The 19,924-nt window shown below is 33.0% G+C and overlaps 1 protein-coding gene across 2 annotated transcripts; it reads left to right on the forward strand.

Annotated features, from left to right (window-relative positions):
• Nucleotides 1–5,616: 5,616 nt before the first annotated feature.
• Nucleotides 5,617–9,620, forward strand: LOC111395707 (G-type lectin S-receptor-like serine/threonine-protein kinase At4g27290). 2 transcript variants are annotated; one of them, XM_023021828.1, is made up of 7 exons: nucleotides 5,627–7,207; nucleotides 7,347–7,478; nucleotides 7,607–7,764; nucleotides 7,985–8,195; nucleotides 8,474–8,711; nucleotides 8,795–8,945; nucleotides 9,048–9,620. In XM_023021828.1, the coding sequence occupies exons 1-7, from the start codon at nucleotides 5,923–5,925 to the stop codon at nucleotides 9,342–9,344; spliced, it is 2,472 nt and encodes an 823-aa protein (XP_022877596.1). In that variant the 5' UTR covers nucleotides 5,627–5,922; the 3' UTR covers nucleotides 9,345–9,620. The 2 variants fall into 2 exon arrangements, with proteins under 2 accessions (XP_022877597.1, XP_022877596.1); XM_023021829.1 differs by lacking the exon at nucleotides 9,048–9,620 and having other exon boundaries at nucleotides 5,617–7,207; nucleotides 8,812–8,905.
• The last annotated feature ends 10,304 nt before the right edge of the window (nucleotides 9,621–19,924 follow it).

The following is a 19,924-nucleotide window of genomic DNA, read 5'->3' on the forward strand; positions in this document are numbered from 1 at the left end:
GGCTAAAGTATTCAATTGAGAGTTTATTAACATTTTGGAATTTAAAAAGTTTAGAGGTATTCGATTGAGATTTTTGTGACTCTCTAAAAGTATTGATGTATTCAATTGAGACTTTTATAAACTTTAAAAAAGTCCCTAAAACCTACGGTATATTCAATTAAAACTTTTAAAAGTCTTTATAAGTCTCTGAGTATTCAAATTTTAATGACTTTTAAAAATTTTATAAAAGTCTTTGGAGTATTAACTTTTAAGTAGAAAGTATTCATATAAAATCTTCAAATTTGTTTCTCATTAATCACGAGATTTTGGGAGACTTTTCCTTTTTTTTTTTTCCCTTCAATCTTTCTTTTCTTTTACCTTCTACAGATATGATTAAAATTTATTTATTTTTCTATTCATTATATTTATTTCCATCTCTCTCTCTCTCTCTCTCTCTCTCTCTCTCTCTCTCACACACACACACACACACACACATTGTTTATATCTATTTTCTATGAAAAATTAAATTGGATTTTTGTAACTTTTTTTTCCCTTTTTCATTCATTTTTTTTTTGAAAAATACTATTGTTTTATTAAATTATAAAATTTTATATGAAAAATTTAAAATTAAATTAAAATATAATGATTTTTATTTATTTTTAAAAGTATATCATATTAATAATATTAAATATTAAATTTTTTTTTATCATATATATATATATATATATATATATACACATATATATATTTGATTATTATTTATTTAACTAAGGTCTTGAATTTTTATTTTTTTTATTATATGGAAAGAAGGAGGGAAGGAAAAGGGGAATTGTGGGATTGTATGTGAGAATTTCATACCATCATATTAGATTCCCATGAATTCTACTTCAAATAAAAGTTTTTAAAACTCTTTTAAATTCGACAAAAGTCATAAAAATTTTCAAATGAAAGTCCATAAAAGTCTATGAAAGACTTTTATTAATTCTATACAAATCTATAAAAGATCCACAGAAGTCATTACTTAAAAAAAAAGTCCACCAAAGTTTTCAAAAGACCCAACTGAATATATTCCCCTAAGTAGCGCATATGAATCGAATTTCAGTTTCCTAGTTAACCTTCTGTAATTGATAATACTCATCTAACTCGAGCAATTTTCACAGGCATGACTCCTTTGAAATAAAGATAAGGTTTTGGAACTAATGATTGAATGCTTGAAACTTTACTCTCCTTTTTTTTTGGAATATTAATTGAGGAGATGTATACATGTTGACTTATTATGCATTCAGAAACACGCAGTGCTTTTCATGTTAGGAATTGAGGAGTGAACAAATTTGCTGATCCCAAAAAAACCCAGAATTTTCATGGAAAACAGTTCTATCAATGAAAAACCTGTATATCAGAGGCCAACGCCAACACATATACAATCAGAATAACTGATCTAGAGGGCAGATAGATATGTTGAACAACATGATAATTATTCTAGTGTTGCATGGTAAGATTACTTCAATTCTTGCTATTCGTGAAGGTCAGCTAGATACCAATTGCAGACGAATAAAAATAAGCAATTGAATGCATTTGATTCATCTATATTCATGTCAATAATTGATTAGCTCTTTTAACAGTAAAGTAGTAACAAAAAACTTGAAACTAAATACGATGACCATCTTAAATAAAACCTGTGGATGTTGATCCTGTATTTTTGGCAGACATTGTTGGGAAATTATGTGACGGGAACAATACATAATTAAGGTATTAACTATACACAATTTCAATTTTAATAAACTACATCTAAACTTTCAAAAATCAGGTCATAATTACGATTTTATTAATTAAATAAATATTTTTCTAATATAATATATTATAGTCACAACATTACATAATTTTTGGTCACAATTGCTCGATTATAGGTCACAACTTATTTATTAATCATATATTATCATCACAATTTTTATAAGTCACAACTTATTCGTCAAATTTTCAAATTAATTGATCACAAATTATTTTTTGATCTCAAATTTTATAAATTTTAGGTCACAATTAAATGGCTCACACATTATCTTTCGATCACAAATCACAAATTTGATAAGTCACAACTTATTCTTCGATCACAAATTTTCAAATTAGTTAGTCACAAATTAAATAATTTTTAGGTCACAATTAAATTGTTAGTCACAAATAACCAAATTGCAAGTCACAAATTAATCAAATTGTTGGTCACATCTACCAGACACCCCACTTCCACCTTCGATCTCGATCTACCACCGTCGCAAATGGTCACACTCTTTTCTTCCCACCTCACCCGTCGCAGCACCACCACAACTGCCACCAACATCGACCACAACACTACCACCACTGATCACAACACATCAACAATGCACACTACCATTGTACCCAATCACCGCACACAAAAAAATTACTGGAGACGATGGATGCGAAGCGTAGCGCCCAAACCAGCAGCATCAGATCTGAGCACAGATCGATCGACGACGCACCACCACACCCATTGGGAACAAAAATAAAATAAAATAATAAAATAAAATTGGGATTAAATTTCATGCTTTGGATTTCTCAATTTTAGAATATGAATTTTAATCTTACGTTTTAAAATTTTAGATTTTTTTGTTGGGGGGGGGGGGGGGGGACAAAATTTAACTGTTGACATTGAGTTCCTATTTGCATTCTGGTGATTATAATTGAATGAATTAAGGGATGCAAGCTTAAAAGGTTGATCTTTTACTCGAATTTTAGTAAGAGAATAAATTTGGCAATTTCGTCCATGTCAGTTTGTTTAATCCCTAATTTCCTTGTTTTAAGCATTATAAAGTTTGTGATTCTACAACTGTGGTGTAATTATATCTAATGGAAAGATTTTAGTGTGTTGGGAATTAGAGAGAAAGTGGGTATACAAGTGGCTGCTTCAATTAAGAAAGTTAAGGTTTCTGGTGGGTTTTCGTTGGGTAGTTGTGGCATCGTTGACTCGCTCGTCAGTTTTTCTTTTTCTTTTTAAATTTTCAAGAATATAAAAATACATAAAATAAAATTATAAATGGACAATCAATTTCAAATCTTAACTTAAGATTTATTTCGGATATTTAGTTTTCTAAAATAGATTAGTTGAAACAATATGTTACCCAAGTAACCTCTCTTGCCTAGATTAATTTTGGAATATTAGGAAGGTAGTATATATGTAATTCATGTGGATATTCACCGGCCCAAAGGGGCACTCTGTCTAATAAGATAACTACCAGGAAATTTCTTAAATTAATATTCCAAAATGCTTTGCGAAAGGACGATAAGGTTGAATTTGTTATGCTTTTAGCAAACTTGATTTCACTAAAGTATAAGACTAAAGAAAATATGGAATACATTATGGATGGTCTCATCTTGTTTCAAAATCCAAGGCATTAAAGTTTGACTTGTTTGATGACTTGCTCGTACATATGGTTTTGATCTCTCTTTCTACACAATTCAAATAATTTAAGGTCAGTTATAGTTATCAAAAGGGGAAGTGGACTCTTAGTGAGCTCATTTCGTATTGTGTGCAAAAAGAAGAAAGTCTAAAGTAAGAGAGAACTGAAAGTACTTACTTGACAAGTACCTTTAAGGACAAGTTAAAGAATTAAGAAAGCTGCATCCAATTCGATTCAAAAGAAACAGTAAACATCTGAAAATGATAAATCATCTAGTTATTACTTTTGTGAAAAAATCTGGGACACATAAAGATAGATTACACTCAATACTACGCTTGGCGTGTAAATAAAGTACAATTCTCACTTTGGTTTGTTCTGTGGTTAATTTAGTTTGAATACCAATACACATTTGACGGATAAATTTTGGTGTCACTATTTATATAAGTATGTCTATGCGGGGTTGCCTAAACTGCTAAAAGCCAATTGATACTAAAAGATTCGTCTATATGGGGGTGATGTCAAATTAGTTAAAGTTGGGGTTATAAGGACTTTTAGGTTATTATTAAAGACTGGTTATTATTTGAATTTGAAATAGACATTCAAGCTATCGTCTTCTTAGATGAAATTTGATTTCTATTTCTACATTGAACAAATTCATTTACTTTTGTTCAATTTTAATTAGTACGTTTAGTCTTTTTCTTAATTCAAATATTATGGGTACCAGTCCTTTATTCAGTTATGATAAATTGACCAATGAGAATTCTGCTTTGTTATGACATAAGCGTATATGTCACATCTCTCAAAAGAGAATAGAAAATATTGTGTCAAAAGGAATTCTTGATTCCCTAAATTTTTCATACTCGAGTGTTTACGTTAATTATATTAAAGGGAAACAAACAAACATAGAGAAATTAGGTGCCAATAAGACTTCGAACATTTTAGAACTAATTCATAACGATATCTGTGGGCCATTTCCTTCGACTTCTTGGAATGGTCAACAATCATTTATCTCTTCATAGACGATTATTCTTGCTATGACCACCTATATCTCATTCATGAAAATTCTTAGTCACTGGACATGTTGAAGACATATAAGGCTGAAGTTGAAAACTAACTCGGCAAATGAATAAAACACGTTATATCTGACCATGGTGGTGAATACAATAATAGATATGATGGATCAGGAGAATAATGTCCAGGGCCTTTTGCTAAATTCCTTAAGGAATGTGGAATCGTTTCGCAGTACACCATGCCAAGTTCTCCTAGCATGAACGATGTTGATAAAAGACGGAATATAACACTTAAGGACATGGCAAGTAGTAAGATTAGCCATTCCACACTACACCAAAATCTCTTTAAGTTGAAGCGCTAAAGATTGCAGTTTGAATTTACAATAAAGTTTCAAGTAAAGCAACTGTTAAAGGGTTACAAATTTTAATGATCCCACTAGTAGGTCAAATTTTTTTTGAAATGAAAAATGCCCAATTCTTTGAGAATGTAGAGTTTTTGGGGGAAGATAAGGTTAGTGGTTTTGTCTTTGAGAAAGAATATATAACTATTCCTTCTGTTGCAATTGGTTATGATCTGGACCAATAGGGATGGCAAAAAGGCTCGAGGGCTCGGGCCGTCGGTTCGGCTCGAGGCTTGAGAATATCGAGCCTAGGCTCGGGCCGAGCCCCATCTTGGGGTGTTGGGCCGAGCCAAGCCGGCCCATGTGACTCGCAGGCCGGCTCGGAAAAAAAAACTAGAAAAAGGGAAAAAACAGAGTTGGCTCGGCTCGATAAGGCCCGAGTCGAAAGCTCGAGCCGAGTTTCAACTTTTTGGCAGAGCTTTTGCTCGGCTCGGCTTGAGCCAAAAAAAGCCCATCTTCAAAAAGCTCGAGGCTAGCCCGAACCTTGATTTTTGGCTCGCGTGCCGGCTCGGCTCGGCTCATTGCCATCCCTAGCCACAACTAAGGTCTAATAAAGTCTTAACTGGCCATATCAAGTAAGACCAGTGTACCAAGGCACCTAAAATGCTATATAGAGGAGCTCAGACCAAGTTCAAACTGGAAGCCAAGCACAAGAAAATCTAATAGTAGCAGAATTAAATGAACGTGTATCAATCTGTACACTGTTATAGCTGATAATATCTTTTAAAATAAACTGTTAGTTTTTTACTACAAACTTACATAGCAAGACCTAGTTATTCCAGGCCAATATTGATTCAAATGGAGAAGGGAAATAGCTCCAGATACCATAGACTATTCAGCATTCTAATACTCCTCTCGTTCTCGGAACCAATCCATTGTATAGATCTGTCCACATAAATGAAATAATGGTCCTACTCGGATCTAAGCATGCATAGATATTTGAAGCATAATCTTGACCTTATAATACTTCAAATTTGGCGACTGGATGCAATTTCCCAATTCTAGCTAAGGTGTGTACACTAAACCTCGTGTTCCGTCAATATGCATCCAAGCTTCTTCTTATTGCCTAAAAATCAATTCTGTTAAACAAGAAAAAGGGAGAAAAGAGAGTAGAACTACACCATGAAGATATCGAATAAATATTCCCTCCTAATTTTTGTCTTAACCTTTTTGATGTCCATCCAGAAAATCTCCAATCAAACAGATACTATGACTACTACACAGATCCTTAGGGATGGTGAGACAATAATCTCGTCGGGTGGCATCTTTGAGTTGGGATTCTTCAGCCCCGGAAATTCCAAGAATAGATACGTGGGCATGTGGTACAAGAATATAACGGACAAGAAGGTAGTATGGGTTGCCAACAGAGAAATTCCAGTCTCAAATACATCAGGAGTAGTCTTAAAGGTTATCGAGCCAGGACTTCTAGTTCTTCTAAATGAATCTAACGGTCGTATCATATGGTCATCTAATACATCCCGACCTGTGAAAATTCCAGTTGCAGTATTGCTTGACTCAGGAAACTTAGTTGTGAAAGATGCAAATGATGATGACCAGGGGAATTACCTTTGGCAGAGTTTTAATAAGCCGACTGATACATTGTTACCAAGAATGAAGCTTGGTTGGAACTTTATAACTGGTCTGGAGGTCTATCTATCACCATGGAATAACAGTGACGATCCATCTTCTGGAGATTCTACATTTCACTTTGATCCCAGTGGTTATCCACAACTTGTTATGAGAAGAGGTTCAGTTGTGGTGTTTAAAACCGGACCTTGGAATGGGCTGAGCTATAGTGGGACGCCAAACTTGAGGAAAAATCCTAATTTCAAATTTGGAATAGTTATAAATAAAAACGAGGCATACTATGCTTATGAGCTACTTGGATCAATTATTTCAATGTACACAGTGAATCCAAGCAGGGTTGCTCAGCGTTTGATATGGGTTAGTCGAACGCGAGGGTGGGTGATTCAACACACTGCTCCAATAGATAATTGTGATACTTATAAAGTGTGTGGCGCATATGGTAGTTGCAATATTGTGAATTCTCCTATTTGTGGATGTTTGGATAGATTTCTGCCTAAAGATCCAAAAGGTTGGGATAGGGCAGATTGGTCGGCTGGATGTGTTAGAAGAACTTCCCTGAATTGTCAAAATGGAGATATATTTCTCAAGTATTCCGGTATTAAATTGCCAGACACACAATATTCCTGGTTTAACGAGAGTATGAAACTCGATGAATGCAAGGTAGCGTGCTTAAAGAATTGCTCTTGTATGGCTTATAGTCCATTGGATATGAGCACAGGAGGAAGTGGATGCCTACTTTGGTTCAAAGACCTAGTTAACATCAGAGAGCTTTCTAAAGCAGGACAAGATATCTACATTAGAATGGCTTCTTCCGAATTAGGTAAGAAACTAAGAATTGAATAAACAAATTCTTTACTCTTGTCATATTTTCTTTCATATATAACCTGTGTACTTATCACTTTCAAGGTTGTATAATCATTGGAAAAGATATCATTTTATTTGCATATAAAATTTTGCAGAGTTACAAGGAAAGAACAAAAAAGTTCTTGAAGTAAGTTTGTCGTTGTCAATAGGAATATTCCTGCTTGGGCTTATTCTGATGCTGTATCTTCGAAGAAGGAAGAAAAGAAATCACAGGTTCAGAACAGGCAGTAAGCAAACTCCTTCATTTCCTACTATAGACAATAGGAGTAACCAAGATTATCCATATTCAGCTAATTTCAATCCTTCTTTTACTTTTCTCTATCATGTTACATCCAAATCATTGGTTTCGTTTCAGGCAGGCCAGGAGACAACTATATCGACCGTGATAATAAGAAAAGTCGTGATGAAGATATAGAGCTACCACTGTTCGATTTATATACACTAACTAAAGCTACCAATCATTTTTCAATTAATAACAAGCTTGGGGAGGGAGGGTATGGACCTGTTTACAAGGTAATGTATATTTAGTTTTTTCAATATAATAGGGAAGGCACCACAAATGATCAAATATTTTGCTCCCAGAATCCTTTGAAAATTTACTCTTAATTTCATGAGAGATTAACTCTTTAAACTAAAAGGAATAAACGTCACGATAAGTCAAATGTGAAAAGTGAGTGGAAGATGAATTGTGCAAAACAAATACTATTTTACTTGCACCTGTTTCATTATATAGGGACTGTTAAAGGAGGGGCAGGACATTGCTGTCAAACGGCTATCAAGAGATTCTCTCCAAGGGCGTGATGAGTTCAAGAGTGAAGTTATCTGTATAGCTAAACATCAGCATCGAAACCTTGTGAAGCTTCTAGGGTGCTGCATTGAAGGAGAAGAAAAGATGTTAATTTATGAATACATGCCTAATGGAAGTTTGGACTTGATTCTATATGGTAAGAATTATTGACCTCGCACAATCAGCTCAATATCACATTCCATCAGGAGTACCAATTATAAGTAATGACACATATTTTGAATCCCGGAGCAAAAAGTTTCTGATCTTTTGTAATACTGGGTACAGGACATAGTTATTCTGTTATACATGCAGTTTTAGTGCTACTGTACGCTTGAAGTTATTTAGTTATAGATATTGGATTTGATTTCTTATTTCCTCATTTCCAAATATCAAACAAACAAATCATCCTCATAAGCAGAGAAAAACATTTTGCAGATCCAATGCAAAGTGCAGTGCTTGACTGGCCTAAGCGCTTTCACATTATCAATGGTATTGCTCGGGGTCTTATGTATCTCCATCAAGATTCCCGTCTAAGAATAATCCATAGAGACCTCAAAGCTAGCAACATTTTGTTAGATTCTAATATGATCCCAAAGATATCAGACTTTGGCCTGGCTCGATGTTTTGGAGGAAACGAGACTGGAGCTAATACGAGCCACGTAGTTGGAACATAGTAAGAATCTCAATCCCTTATTATATGAAATGCTCTTCTATTGCGCATAACATAAGTTCCTTATAAATTTTATCACCACATAGTGGCTACATGTCCCCAGAATATGCTATAGATGGCCATTTCTCAGTGAAATCAGATGTATATAGCTTTGGTGTTTTGGTGCTTGAGATAGTGAGTGGCAAAAGAAATAGAGGATTTTCTCACAGAGATCACCACCACAACCTTCTTGGACATGTAAGTATAGTTTACTTATTTCTATGTTCTTGACAAAAAAAATTTCTTTTTAGCATTTAGATTAGGAAAGATAGTCCTTTTAACTTAGTTTTGTAAGTACAGGCATGGATATTGTATAAAGAAGGAAGGTCTTTGGAATTAGTCGATGCTTGCATTGATGTCTCGGGCTATTTATCAGAAGTGCTTCGATCGATCCATGTGGGACTTTTATGCGTTCAACAATCTCTACAAGATAGGCCAGGCATGTCTGCAGCTGTGTTAATGTTGGGGATTGAAAGTTTGTTGCCCCAAGCTAGACAACCTGGTTTTTTCACAGAAAGAGATGCTGAAAGTTCAAGTAGCACAAACACTGCAAAATCAGAAAACCAAATGACCATTTCAATGTTGGAAGCACGATAAGAAAATAAGATACAGTAATTACCCCTATGTTGCTTTTATCGTTCTTCAACCAAAATACTGCATTTGTCTTCCATTACAAACATTAGTTTTACATTAAAGAAATAACCTTCTCCTCTGTAATTGATGAATTTGTTAAACATGATAGCACTGGCAAAAACGATCTACTGAGTAAGTCAATAGAGATTGGTATTTTATTCTAATCAGGTCAGTGTCAGATATCCTACCAACTTAGGTATGCGATTTGTCTTGACTGTGATGAAAGTTATGTTGAAAGTATTGACACCAGTACATTATGTGAGAATTAATTTCTATCCCATGAACGTACACAGAAATTAATTTACACTTGACTGTCATACGTATAACCTTATTCAGCTACGGAATGGAGAACTTGCCATCAGTTGCATACTCCCAAATTTTCCTCAAAATTAGGTCATGGGGCACTCATTAAATTTTATAGAGGTTATCTGAACTTAAAGTTACAATTACAAATGGAATCAAATTTGAAAACCCGAATGAAGTCTATTGAAATATTATGAAACTTTAAATCTTAATAATATGAAAACCTAATTACTCTATTTCGAAGATTCTCTATGACAAATCACCAAGAAAATTAGTAATGCGGAACCATACCTTAATTCTTTAGGAATGATTCTTTATTACTTGATCTTAATTCCGGATCTTGCATCTTGAAATCCCTTCTTGATTGGTTTCTTGCTTTTAATCTTGAATTTTGCTTCCTTGAATTCTTTGATTCTTGTTCTTGATTTTGCTCCTTGATCTATAATCTTGATTCTTGATTGTATATTGTATATTCTTGATTGTAGATTTTCGATCTTCCTCTTCAATATGCCTTCTCTCTAAATTCTTGTGTTGATGGGATGACACGGAATGACAAATTGCATATGAATTGGGGATCATAACCCAATATATAGTTTCCATATATATTTCGTCCATCATAAAATGCAATTCTAAAGGAATTCAATCTCTACATATATAATCCGGCCCAAACTCTATTTAGATGTCTTAAACCCAATTCTTTCATTCTTTATTAGATAGCTTTAATTTTGGACTAAACTTTAAAATAAAATTTATACACAATTAATTACATGTGTTGGCCTACATGGCAAATTAAATAACTTCCCAACAATCTCCCACTTTGGTCACATATGTTACCTTATAAATGTGTATAATTGTATAAGCTCAAAACTTTTGCTATTATAACCAAAAGGCATTTTCGAACAATCTCGTCCATTAATTATGCTAATATAGGATAAAGTGATATTCGTTACAATTATATTAACTAAACCCTCAATGATCACGTATATTAACATAATCAAATGACATAGATCGAGTGTTGATGTATAGCATGGAAATTACATTCAGTGTGATCTAAACATGCCTATTTCCAATTTGTCATATTTAGGAGATCAAACTCAAACTTTAATCAGAGTGAAATTAAATTGAATACTTTGTTTCTGAAATAAATCAAATATTTATGGATAGAATTATGTGGCCAAAATCGACAACATTTGAATACAAACTCACACTTGACAAGACTCGTCCTGAATCGTCCTAGTGGACCCGAAATGTGACGTGCACCGATGATAGATGCTGACTATATGTCAAATTTATCACCAATGTTGATTATGAGTTATTTCAAAAAAATGCATCATAATCAAATTCTTATGTAAAACATAATGCAATGGGTCCAAATTATTTACTTCGTACTTCATCAATATGAGTTATAACACCCAACATGTCGTGTGGCTCTCATTCCGAAATCATTAGGCTCTTCCAGCTAAAAAGAATCAATTGTTACCTGTAGGAAAATTAAGGAAAAATATATGAGTTGATAGCTCAGTGAGTGGAGAAGTTCAAAAATAATTATACTTTTCAATTTTACATTTTTATTGAAAATTGAGTTCATATCATTGAATAACTTGCAAGACAACATTATATAGTTATAGTCAAAACATGAGACATTCACATAACGTGGAAAAATATCATCTCAAGTCATAATATGAACATAAGTTGGTAATCATGCTATAATCTCATCACATCAAATGTACTGAAAAATTCACCAAAAATGTAGCATTTGATTAAAATCTGTAATCCACCCCTCGGGCTAAGAACTTTCGCCAAGTGCCTTTGGCCCTCTTCGTGAATGAAAGCCGATCTTACAAACCTTTCATAATCAATCCTAAAACATGGCTAAGGCCCTTTTGTGAACTATATGTACACGGTCAAGACCAATGTCGGGTCAAGACCCCTCTATGTAGGATAGAACACGGCTAAGTCCCTTCTGTGAACTAGAAGAAGTATATAATCATGGATATTTTTCTGGTCGATCTCAATATTACATGTCTCACATACCAAACAAATCTCAATATCACATGTCTTACATACCAAGTAACAAATGTGCCATAAATAATCTTTGAAATTTACATGTATCATAATAAAAGAACTTTCTATAATAATCATATAATCGAACATATAATTGCACATACCTTGGTAATATACTTAAGTTATAAATACTTCAAAAATATTTATATTTTTCCACTAACAAAACTATGTTTGCAAAATCAACTCAGTTGGTAAGCTGTCTCGATGTCCGTATCGTCGCCTTTAACTTTGAAAAATTCAAGCATGATAGTAGAAAAACTTATTTCTAACATGTTGATGAAATTTTTCTATTCTTTTTCTTTCTTCTTCTTCTTCTTCTTCCCTTTTTTCTCTCTTCATTTTTCTCTCTGGTTCGTTTTCTTTTGAGTATGTGTTGTGTGTGTTTTTATGAATTTAGATTGTGTGTGTGTCTATATATATTCAAATGGGAATGGATTTGTTTTGGGCACCGCCTGCCATTTTCTTTTTCTTGTTTTTTTTTGTTTGACAAGTTTGACTTTTTTTATTATTACTATTTTTATTTTTAATTTAAGGTATTACACTACTAAACCGGCATATCATCAAAAGATGCAACACCCATGTGAACAGTATGCTCATGAAAAACCTTGGGTGATAGCTTCTTAGTAAGCGGATCCGCAATTATAGAGTTTATTCTAATTATTCCATAGAAGCCTGAACACTTTGAATTATTTTTTAACAATTAGGAACTTAATGTCTATAAATTTGGACAACATCAAGCTTCTGTTGGAATACAAGACTGTTATTGTCATAGAATAACTAAAGTGGTATTTCAATTCCATTCAAAATGTGCTGCCCAATGACAGATTTCTGTAGCCATATTACATAATCAAAGACAGATTGGTCCGATTTCTTGAATGTGATCATGTAATCCTTAGTTCTCTATAGATACCGAATAATTTAATTGGCTGCTTTCCAAATATCCATCATAGAGTTACTTAAATATTTGCCTAGCATTCCAACAATGAATGCTATATCTGTAGTGTACAAACCTAAGCATACATTAAACTTCCAACTGTTGAAGCATAGGAAATTTTCCGTATTTTCATTTCTTTCAATTTATCCTTGGGATATTAATTGAGAGTTGACTTGTCTCCCTTAGTAATAGAAGTATCCCCTGATTTACATACTTGCATCTCAAATCATTTAAGGACTTTATCAATATAATTCTTTTTTGATAATCCAAATATACTCCGAGAACGATCTTGGCATATTTGTATTCCTGACACAAAAGAGGTGTCACCAAGAGATTTCATTTCAAAATTTCATGATAGAAATCTTTTGGTTTTGTCCAATAATCCTATATCATTGCAGGTAGTATGTCATTGACATTGAACACCGGAAAATATATTTACTCCCACAAAACTTGTAATATGCACAATCATCAACTTAATTCATCTCAAAATCAAATGAGATAATTATTTGATGAAATTTGTGATACCATTGACAAGAAATCTATTTAAGCCTATAGATAGAATTTTTTAATTTGTAAACCATCAGATGTAGCTTAAGATTAAATGCCATAATAGTCCTATAAGAGTCTTTCGTAGAAACCAGAGAGAAAATCTCTTTAAAGTCAATGCTTTCCTTTTGAATAAAATCATTTACAAAAAGACGAGCCTTATATTTTCCCACATCACCCTTCAAATCCCTTTTGATTTTAAATATACATTTACAACCAATGGGTTTCGCACCTTCGGACAATAGGATGAGTTCTAAACGTCATTATTACTCATGAACTTTATTCTTTATTCATGAAATCAATCCATTCTTAAGAATTATTCCTTTGCATTGTATGATAAAAGTTGATTGATCAGGTCTTCTTCCATCAATACAATGCTATCCTTATTTTCTTGGAGGAAGAGCATAAAATTATTCAAATTGCCTTTCTCTTTTCTTTAGTGGATTTTCTTAATGACATTTGTTCTTAAGGTTGTTGAGTTTGTTCTTCTAAAAAAATCTTTTGATTGTGTATGAGAGATTTTATAATATTGTCTTATCCGAAATTGTTTCTTGAACAAGTTGTGGAGCAAGAATTTGTCCCTGGTCCATAGGGATGTCAACGAGCTGAAACTTGAGGCTTGGGCTCGGCTCGAGCAAAATCAAAAGAGCTTTTTCGAGCCCGAGCCCAGGCAAAAGCTCGGCTGAAAAAACAAGGCTAGGCTTGAGCTTCAGGCTCGGGCCTTGTTGAGCCGCGCCAACTCGATTTTTTTAATACAAGATTACGAATCTAACATTTTCTTAAAAAATTAAAAATTGCATAATTTATACGAGTTACAAATCAAATAAAAATTACAATTTATAAAATTTCATTACAAATTAAATAAAAATTACAACTTACAACCCTCTTCCTTTTTTCGGGTTTGGGACCGGTTACATGACGTAGGCGGAGTTAAAATTGTACACGAATAAAATATTTCATGTACAATTTTTCTTGAAGCAAATAAATTTAAAAATTACATATTGTTTTGAAATAATTTATTTTAAAAACTTACAATATTCTATATTTGGATCTGCTACAACTTTTCAGCCAGTATACTGTCAACATGTTTTTGAACACGTAATTCTGCACATTCCTAATCCTTCAAGCATATTAAAGCCTTCAATATATCTTCTTTTAGACTTGAACGTTCGTCTGATAAAATTCGACCACCTAAACTGAATGCAGCCTCCGATGCTATCATAGACACCGGAGGTGTTAGTAGATCACGTGCAATTTTTGATACAATTGGATACTGTCTTTTATTACACCTTCACCAATTTAGAAGACTAAATTCCTATAATTCCTTTTCAGGTAACAAACTACGAACATCCACGCACATATACTTAGCTAACTCGAGGAAATTTCAAAATTAGTACCACCGACATTTATCGCTTTAGACATCAATGAACTAGAACTAAACGAGGGAACACTTGTATTACTTTCCAAAAAAATCAATAAATTATCTGAATTTGTTGAAATATTTCTTGAAGAAGAACTTTGGGAAGTAGAACTACTCTTACCTTCTTTATCAGCATAATAATTATATATTTCAGATAACGTAGATTCTATATTCACATGTGATAATTTCATATTCATTAAATTTGAAATCCCCTCTACAGTGGTTATTGTGCCATTCAAATTAAGTCAAGGGTCCATTACTAAAGATAAAATAAATAACAAGTGCAATTTTGTCCAATATTTACGAAATTTTAATTCCATAGAGCAAACTAAGTCAGAAAAAGGGTAAATTCCTGTATTTATGAAATGTAGAAAAAATATTATAAAACAAGTGAAGATGTAGGGTAATAAATTCCGCTACATTCCTTTGTAGTATGGAAAAAAATATTTTAAATTTTTTTTCACATGAAATGCAAGAGACCATTCCCAATCTTCTAAATTATATTCAGGTTCATATGTATGTCTACCATTATAATATAATGAAATCACTTTATCGTAATTTTCACACGAATGTAAAATAAGATATGTAGAGTTCCATCTATGTGTTACATCAGTGACAAATGATTTCTCCTGTAAGACATACTCTGCACATAAACTGTTAAATGCTTGCTTTCTTGTTGGTGACACAGTAATAAAATTTATTACTTGTCTAATTTTATCTAAAGGAGAACTTATATGTTCTAATCTAGCTTTTACAATTAAATTGATAATATGACATACACAATGTTGATGAAAAAAATAAAGTTCTAAATGTAGGGTTAAGATCATTAATAAATCTTTCAATAACATCTTTGTTCATATTAGCATTATCAAAAGTAAAATTTCGAATCTTATCTTGCATACCATATTCCTGTATGATATCTTTTAAAACCACATATATGTTAGTAGCATTATGAAGATATTCTACACATCTAAATGCAATAATCATTTTATGTAAAAGCCATAGGTGACCAATATAATGAGCCGTGCAGCAATATAACCTTTTCAATTACCACCGGTCTATAAATCAGATGTAAATGATATAACACTATTAAAAGTTTTTAGACTTTCAATAGCAACTTGTTTTCTCTTGTTATATAAATTTATAGTAACTGAACGAAGAGTATTTCTACAATAAGAAGAATACCTGGGTTGAAGATATTTCTGCACGAGCGGGGTAAAGTGTACTGAGTCTATCATCGTAAGCGGCATCTCTGCTGCAGCCATGTATGCAGCTATTCCTTCACGAAATCTTTCCTGTAAATATACAAAGGTGGAAAGAGTAGAACAAGAACCGCCAAACATTAGTTTGGTCTGTTTCGAGTTGAGATCAACTGGTTTCGCTTTGCAAATCCTTAATATGTGTCTATTCAAATTTGTTTTACTCGAACCGGGCTTCCAACTAAGTTTTTTGCCACAGTAATTGCAACATGCTTTCCAAATATCCACTCCATTTTGAACACCAACTTTTTTACATATCATATATTGCTAACAATTCGAGGATTCTTTTTTCGACCTTTTAGTCTCGAGTACTTCTTCCTTTTCAATATTCTCCAAATCAATTGAAATATTTCGAGATGCATCGTCGTAACTGGATGGAGTACTCGAGCTACCCTTTGATTGATTAAACTCATCACTAGTAAAATTCATCTGTAACTAGTATAGTATAAAATACAGAATATTAGAGTATGAGAGTGAAAGAAATTGAATATGAGATTGAGAGCAAAGAAATTGGAGTTGAAATTTGAATCTATAATAATGTAAGTTAAAATCGATTGAAACAAATTGATTTGAAACTTAAAAATTTACCCTGTATTTATAGCACAAAAAATCAATTTTACCTTCAAATTTGAAATTTTAATTTGAATTTGAAATATGAGCATCGTAAATTGAATTGTAAAACACAGTAGAAAATCAGACAATTAATTTGTTTGATTAACTAGGCTGGCAACACCTAGCTGCTGTTACAGGCAGCTTTGTCTTGATGTACATTTTTAATTTTTGTTTGGTTTAAATTTCGAGTGGGCCTTGTCACGGGCCAAAAATGGCATGTGTGGCTCGCCTAGCCACAACGGGTCGGATCGGGTTGGGGCCAACGCCCCAAAATGAGGCTCGGCCCGATCCTAGGCTAGCTCCATCGGACCTACGAGTCGGGCTGCCTCGGGCTTTTCCCGAGCCGAGCCACGAGCTGCTCGAGCCACCGTGCCGGTTTGACATCCCTAGCGATAGGACTTGCAATCATGTACACTTCATTCTCATCAACATTGGAAGTGGAAGACAATAAATTTACTTCAATTCTCTCTTTACCCTTCAGCTGACTCTTTTCTTTATAGCAATCTTTATAAAATGTCCCGTGTTCCCACAAACATAACATTTTCTAACCTCAGTTCTAAATTTTGATCAAGACTTACCATTGTCTTTCTTTTTACTTTCATTGCTATTTGACTCGCCACCATAATGGAACCTTTCATGACCCTTTTTCCTAAATTGAGTTCTGCCCCTTACCATGTGAATCTCACCACATTTCTTATTATGTTTTTCAGCTTTAATCTCTATCTCCTTACTTCTAAGAGAGTCGTTGAGAATTTTAGGCGTCAAATTGTCCCTACCATTTTTAATCGCATTCTTAACTTCATTGTAAGTGTCGAATATAGAATTACGTAAAATTATTGACGTGTATGTTTCAAACATTGAGTCTTCACAGTTAACAATATCTTGAACAAGTTTGTTGAAAACGTCTAAGTTGTCATCAAGATCTTTTGAAAGATCCATTTTAAAACTGAATAAGTGTTCAAGTAAAACTTGTTTGAAGTTGATTTTCTGTAATTTTTTTCAAAGTTCCTTACAGATTTTTAGTTTATCCACTTTTCTCAAAATAACATTAGGTAAGTGTAAAATAATTGAAGTATAAGCAAAATCGTCGGCTTTTTCTTTTTGTTCTTTTGAAAAATCAATAGAGAAATTGCCTTCAATGGCTTTTGGAACTTTTTGTTGGACGAAAATACTTCTTATTTTTTGTTGCCATATTGAAAACTCACCATTTCCATTAAAAATTCTCAAATATCATGTCACCTTTTTATTTTGTTCGCGACATCTATGCATTGCGATGACATTATGGCTACAAAAATTGTGTTGCTATTTCCTATTTTTTGTCTCAAACAAATAGTGTTATGATTTTGTTAAAACGATGAATGGTTGAAAGTTGTCATAAAATACATTCCATGACTCAACATTCGCAACAAACATATTTCTCGTAAAAAATTTATTGGGATATCCGTTGCAGCAAACTATTTTGTCATCCTTTTAATTTTTCGCGACATAAATACATTACAACATCATTATGGTTACATTTATTGTGTTGCTATTTCATATTTTTCTGCGTAAAAAAAAAAGTGTCACGATTTTGTTAATGTGATGAATGGCCAAAAGTTGTCGCAGAACACATTCTGTGATTTATATAGTGCGATAGTACCTGCAACAAACATATTGTTGTCACTAAATTACTTTTGCAACAAAATCTCAATTTTTGCGACAACATTTTTTTGTAAAAAAAAAAATCGGTTACTTTTTGTAGTGAACAATTTGCCCAACCACTTGGAAAAATTCCTACCAGGATCCAGAAATTGTATCCAATCTGCAAACTGATGTATTATTAAGTTGAGATTATGCTTCAAATATCTATGAATGCTTACAAATGAGTAGGGCCACTGTTTCATTGGTATGAACAGGACATGACAGTTCAATGGATTGACTCCAAGAATTACGGTAATATGAAAATGCTGACTAGTCCATGGTATCTAGAGCTATTTTTCTTCTCCATTTCCATTAATTTTTTCCCTGGAATAACTAAGTCCTTCTATCTAAGCTTGTAGTAAATAATTGACTGTTTAGCTTAAATGAAATTATCAGCTACAACTATGTATATATTGATATACGTTCATTTGATTTTGCTACCATTAGATTTTCTTGTGCTTGGCTTCTGGTTTGAATTCGTACCGAGAACCTCTATATAGATTTTAGGTGCCTTGGTACACTGTTGTACTTGAGATATGGCCACCGACCTCCAGAATTAGACTTTATTAGACCTTAGCTATGGCTGTTAACACGAGTTGTATTGCAATATTAGGTAACGGGTTGGTATTTAGTTGCTGTTTGATTTGGATAAAAATTAGATTTTAGAATATTTTTGATCAATGCATGGTTGAAAATTTGATAAAAGTTGTGGTCCCATAAAATGTGTTGTTGAAACGAAGTTTGGAAAAAATGAATTTTAAGAAATGAAAGCCAAATAGGGTCTTAGTAGTCATTGAAATATAGAGTGAATGAGCAATGATGTCATATCCATTGGAATTTCTAAAATAAAAGTCTAATTTAATCAATATTAACTATAATTTTAGTCCAGTTTACAAAACTTTTATCAAGAAATAAAAATTACCTAGATTTTGAAATCAATCTTGGTTTTTCTCCACAATCTCTAATTATCAAGTGTCCTCTAAATTACGCAAAAGGTGGAAATCAAGAGTCACCTCTGCAGCCGAGTGGAATTGCATGCAGCCACCACCAAGTTGGCCCAATTAAATGTGAACGCAGCTGTGTATTTAGAATATTGTGGAAATTTCTCTGTCGTTGGTCCATCATTTAGAATTCTACTTATGGATATTTAAGCAAACATGGAGAGTCTTCAAATATTACGCGGCTTGTTTATTTGACTTGCCTGAACTGAAGATAATTGACATATCGACTTTGGCATTACTATGAATCTAGTTGGACGTTGAATATTTTTAATTGACACCAAAGTTAGACAATAAGTTTAACCACAGAGATATTTTTTGGTTTATTTATACCATGTACCTCTTTGAAAAAATCTTTTGTTTCTTTTGGATTCACTATCTCAAGCACCAAAACCCCAAATCTAAATACATCTGATTTTACCCAGAACACCATCTATAGTGTATTTCGGGGAAATGTAGCCAGTGCATGATAAAAAATAATATCCGGAATCTGAGTTACGAGAAATAGAAGAGCGTTTCACATATTATGGATGATTCTGAGATGGGAATCTTGATGGAGATGTTAAGCTGTCGAACTTAAGTATCGTCGCTATAAAGAGGCAATGTGGATTGAAAAGGGATTGCGATTTTTCTCTTATAAACTTCTAAATTAACTACAGTATGTAGTTTCATATTGAGATGAACCTCTATTAATGTTGCTTGTTCTTTTGTGTCTTTTTTCCTTGTTA

This window comes from Olea europaea, chromosome 6 (assembly GCF_002742605.1).
Source record: "Olea europaea var. sylvestris chromosome 6, O_europaea_v1, whole genome shotgun sequence".
Taxonomy (NCBI): Eukaryota; Viridiplantae; Streptophyta; class Magnoliopsida; order Lamiales; family Oleaceae; genus Olea; species Olea europaea.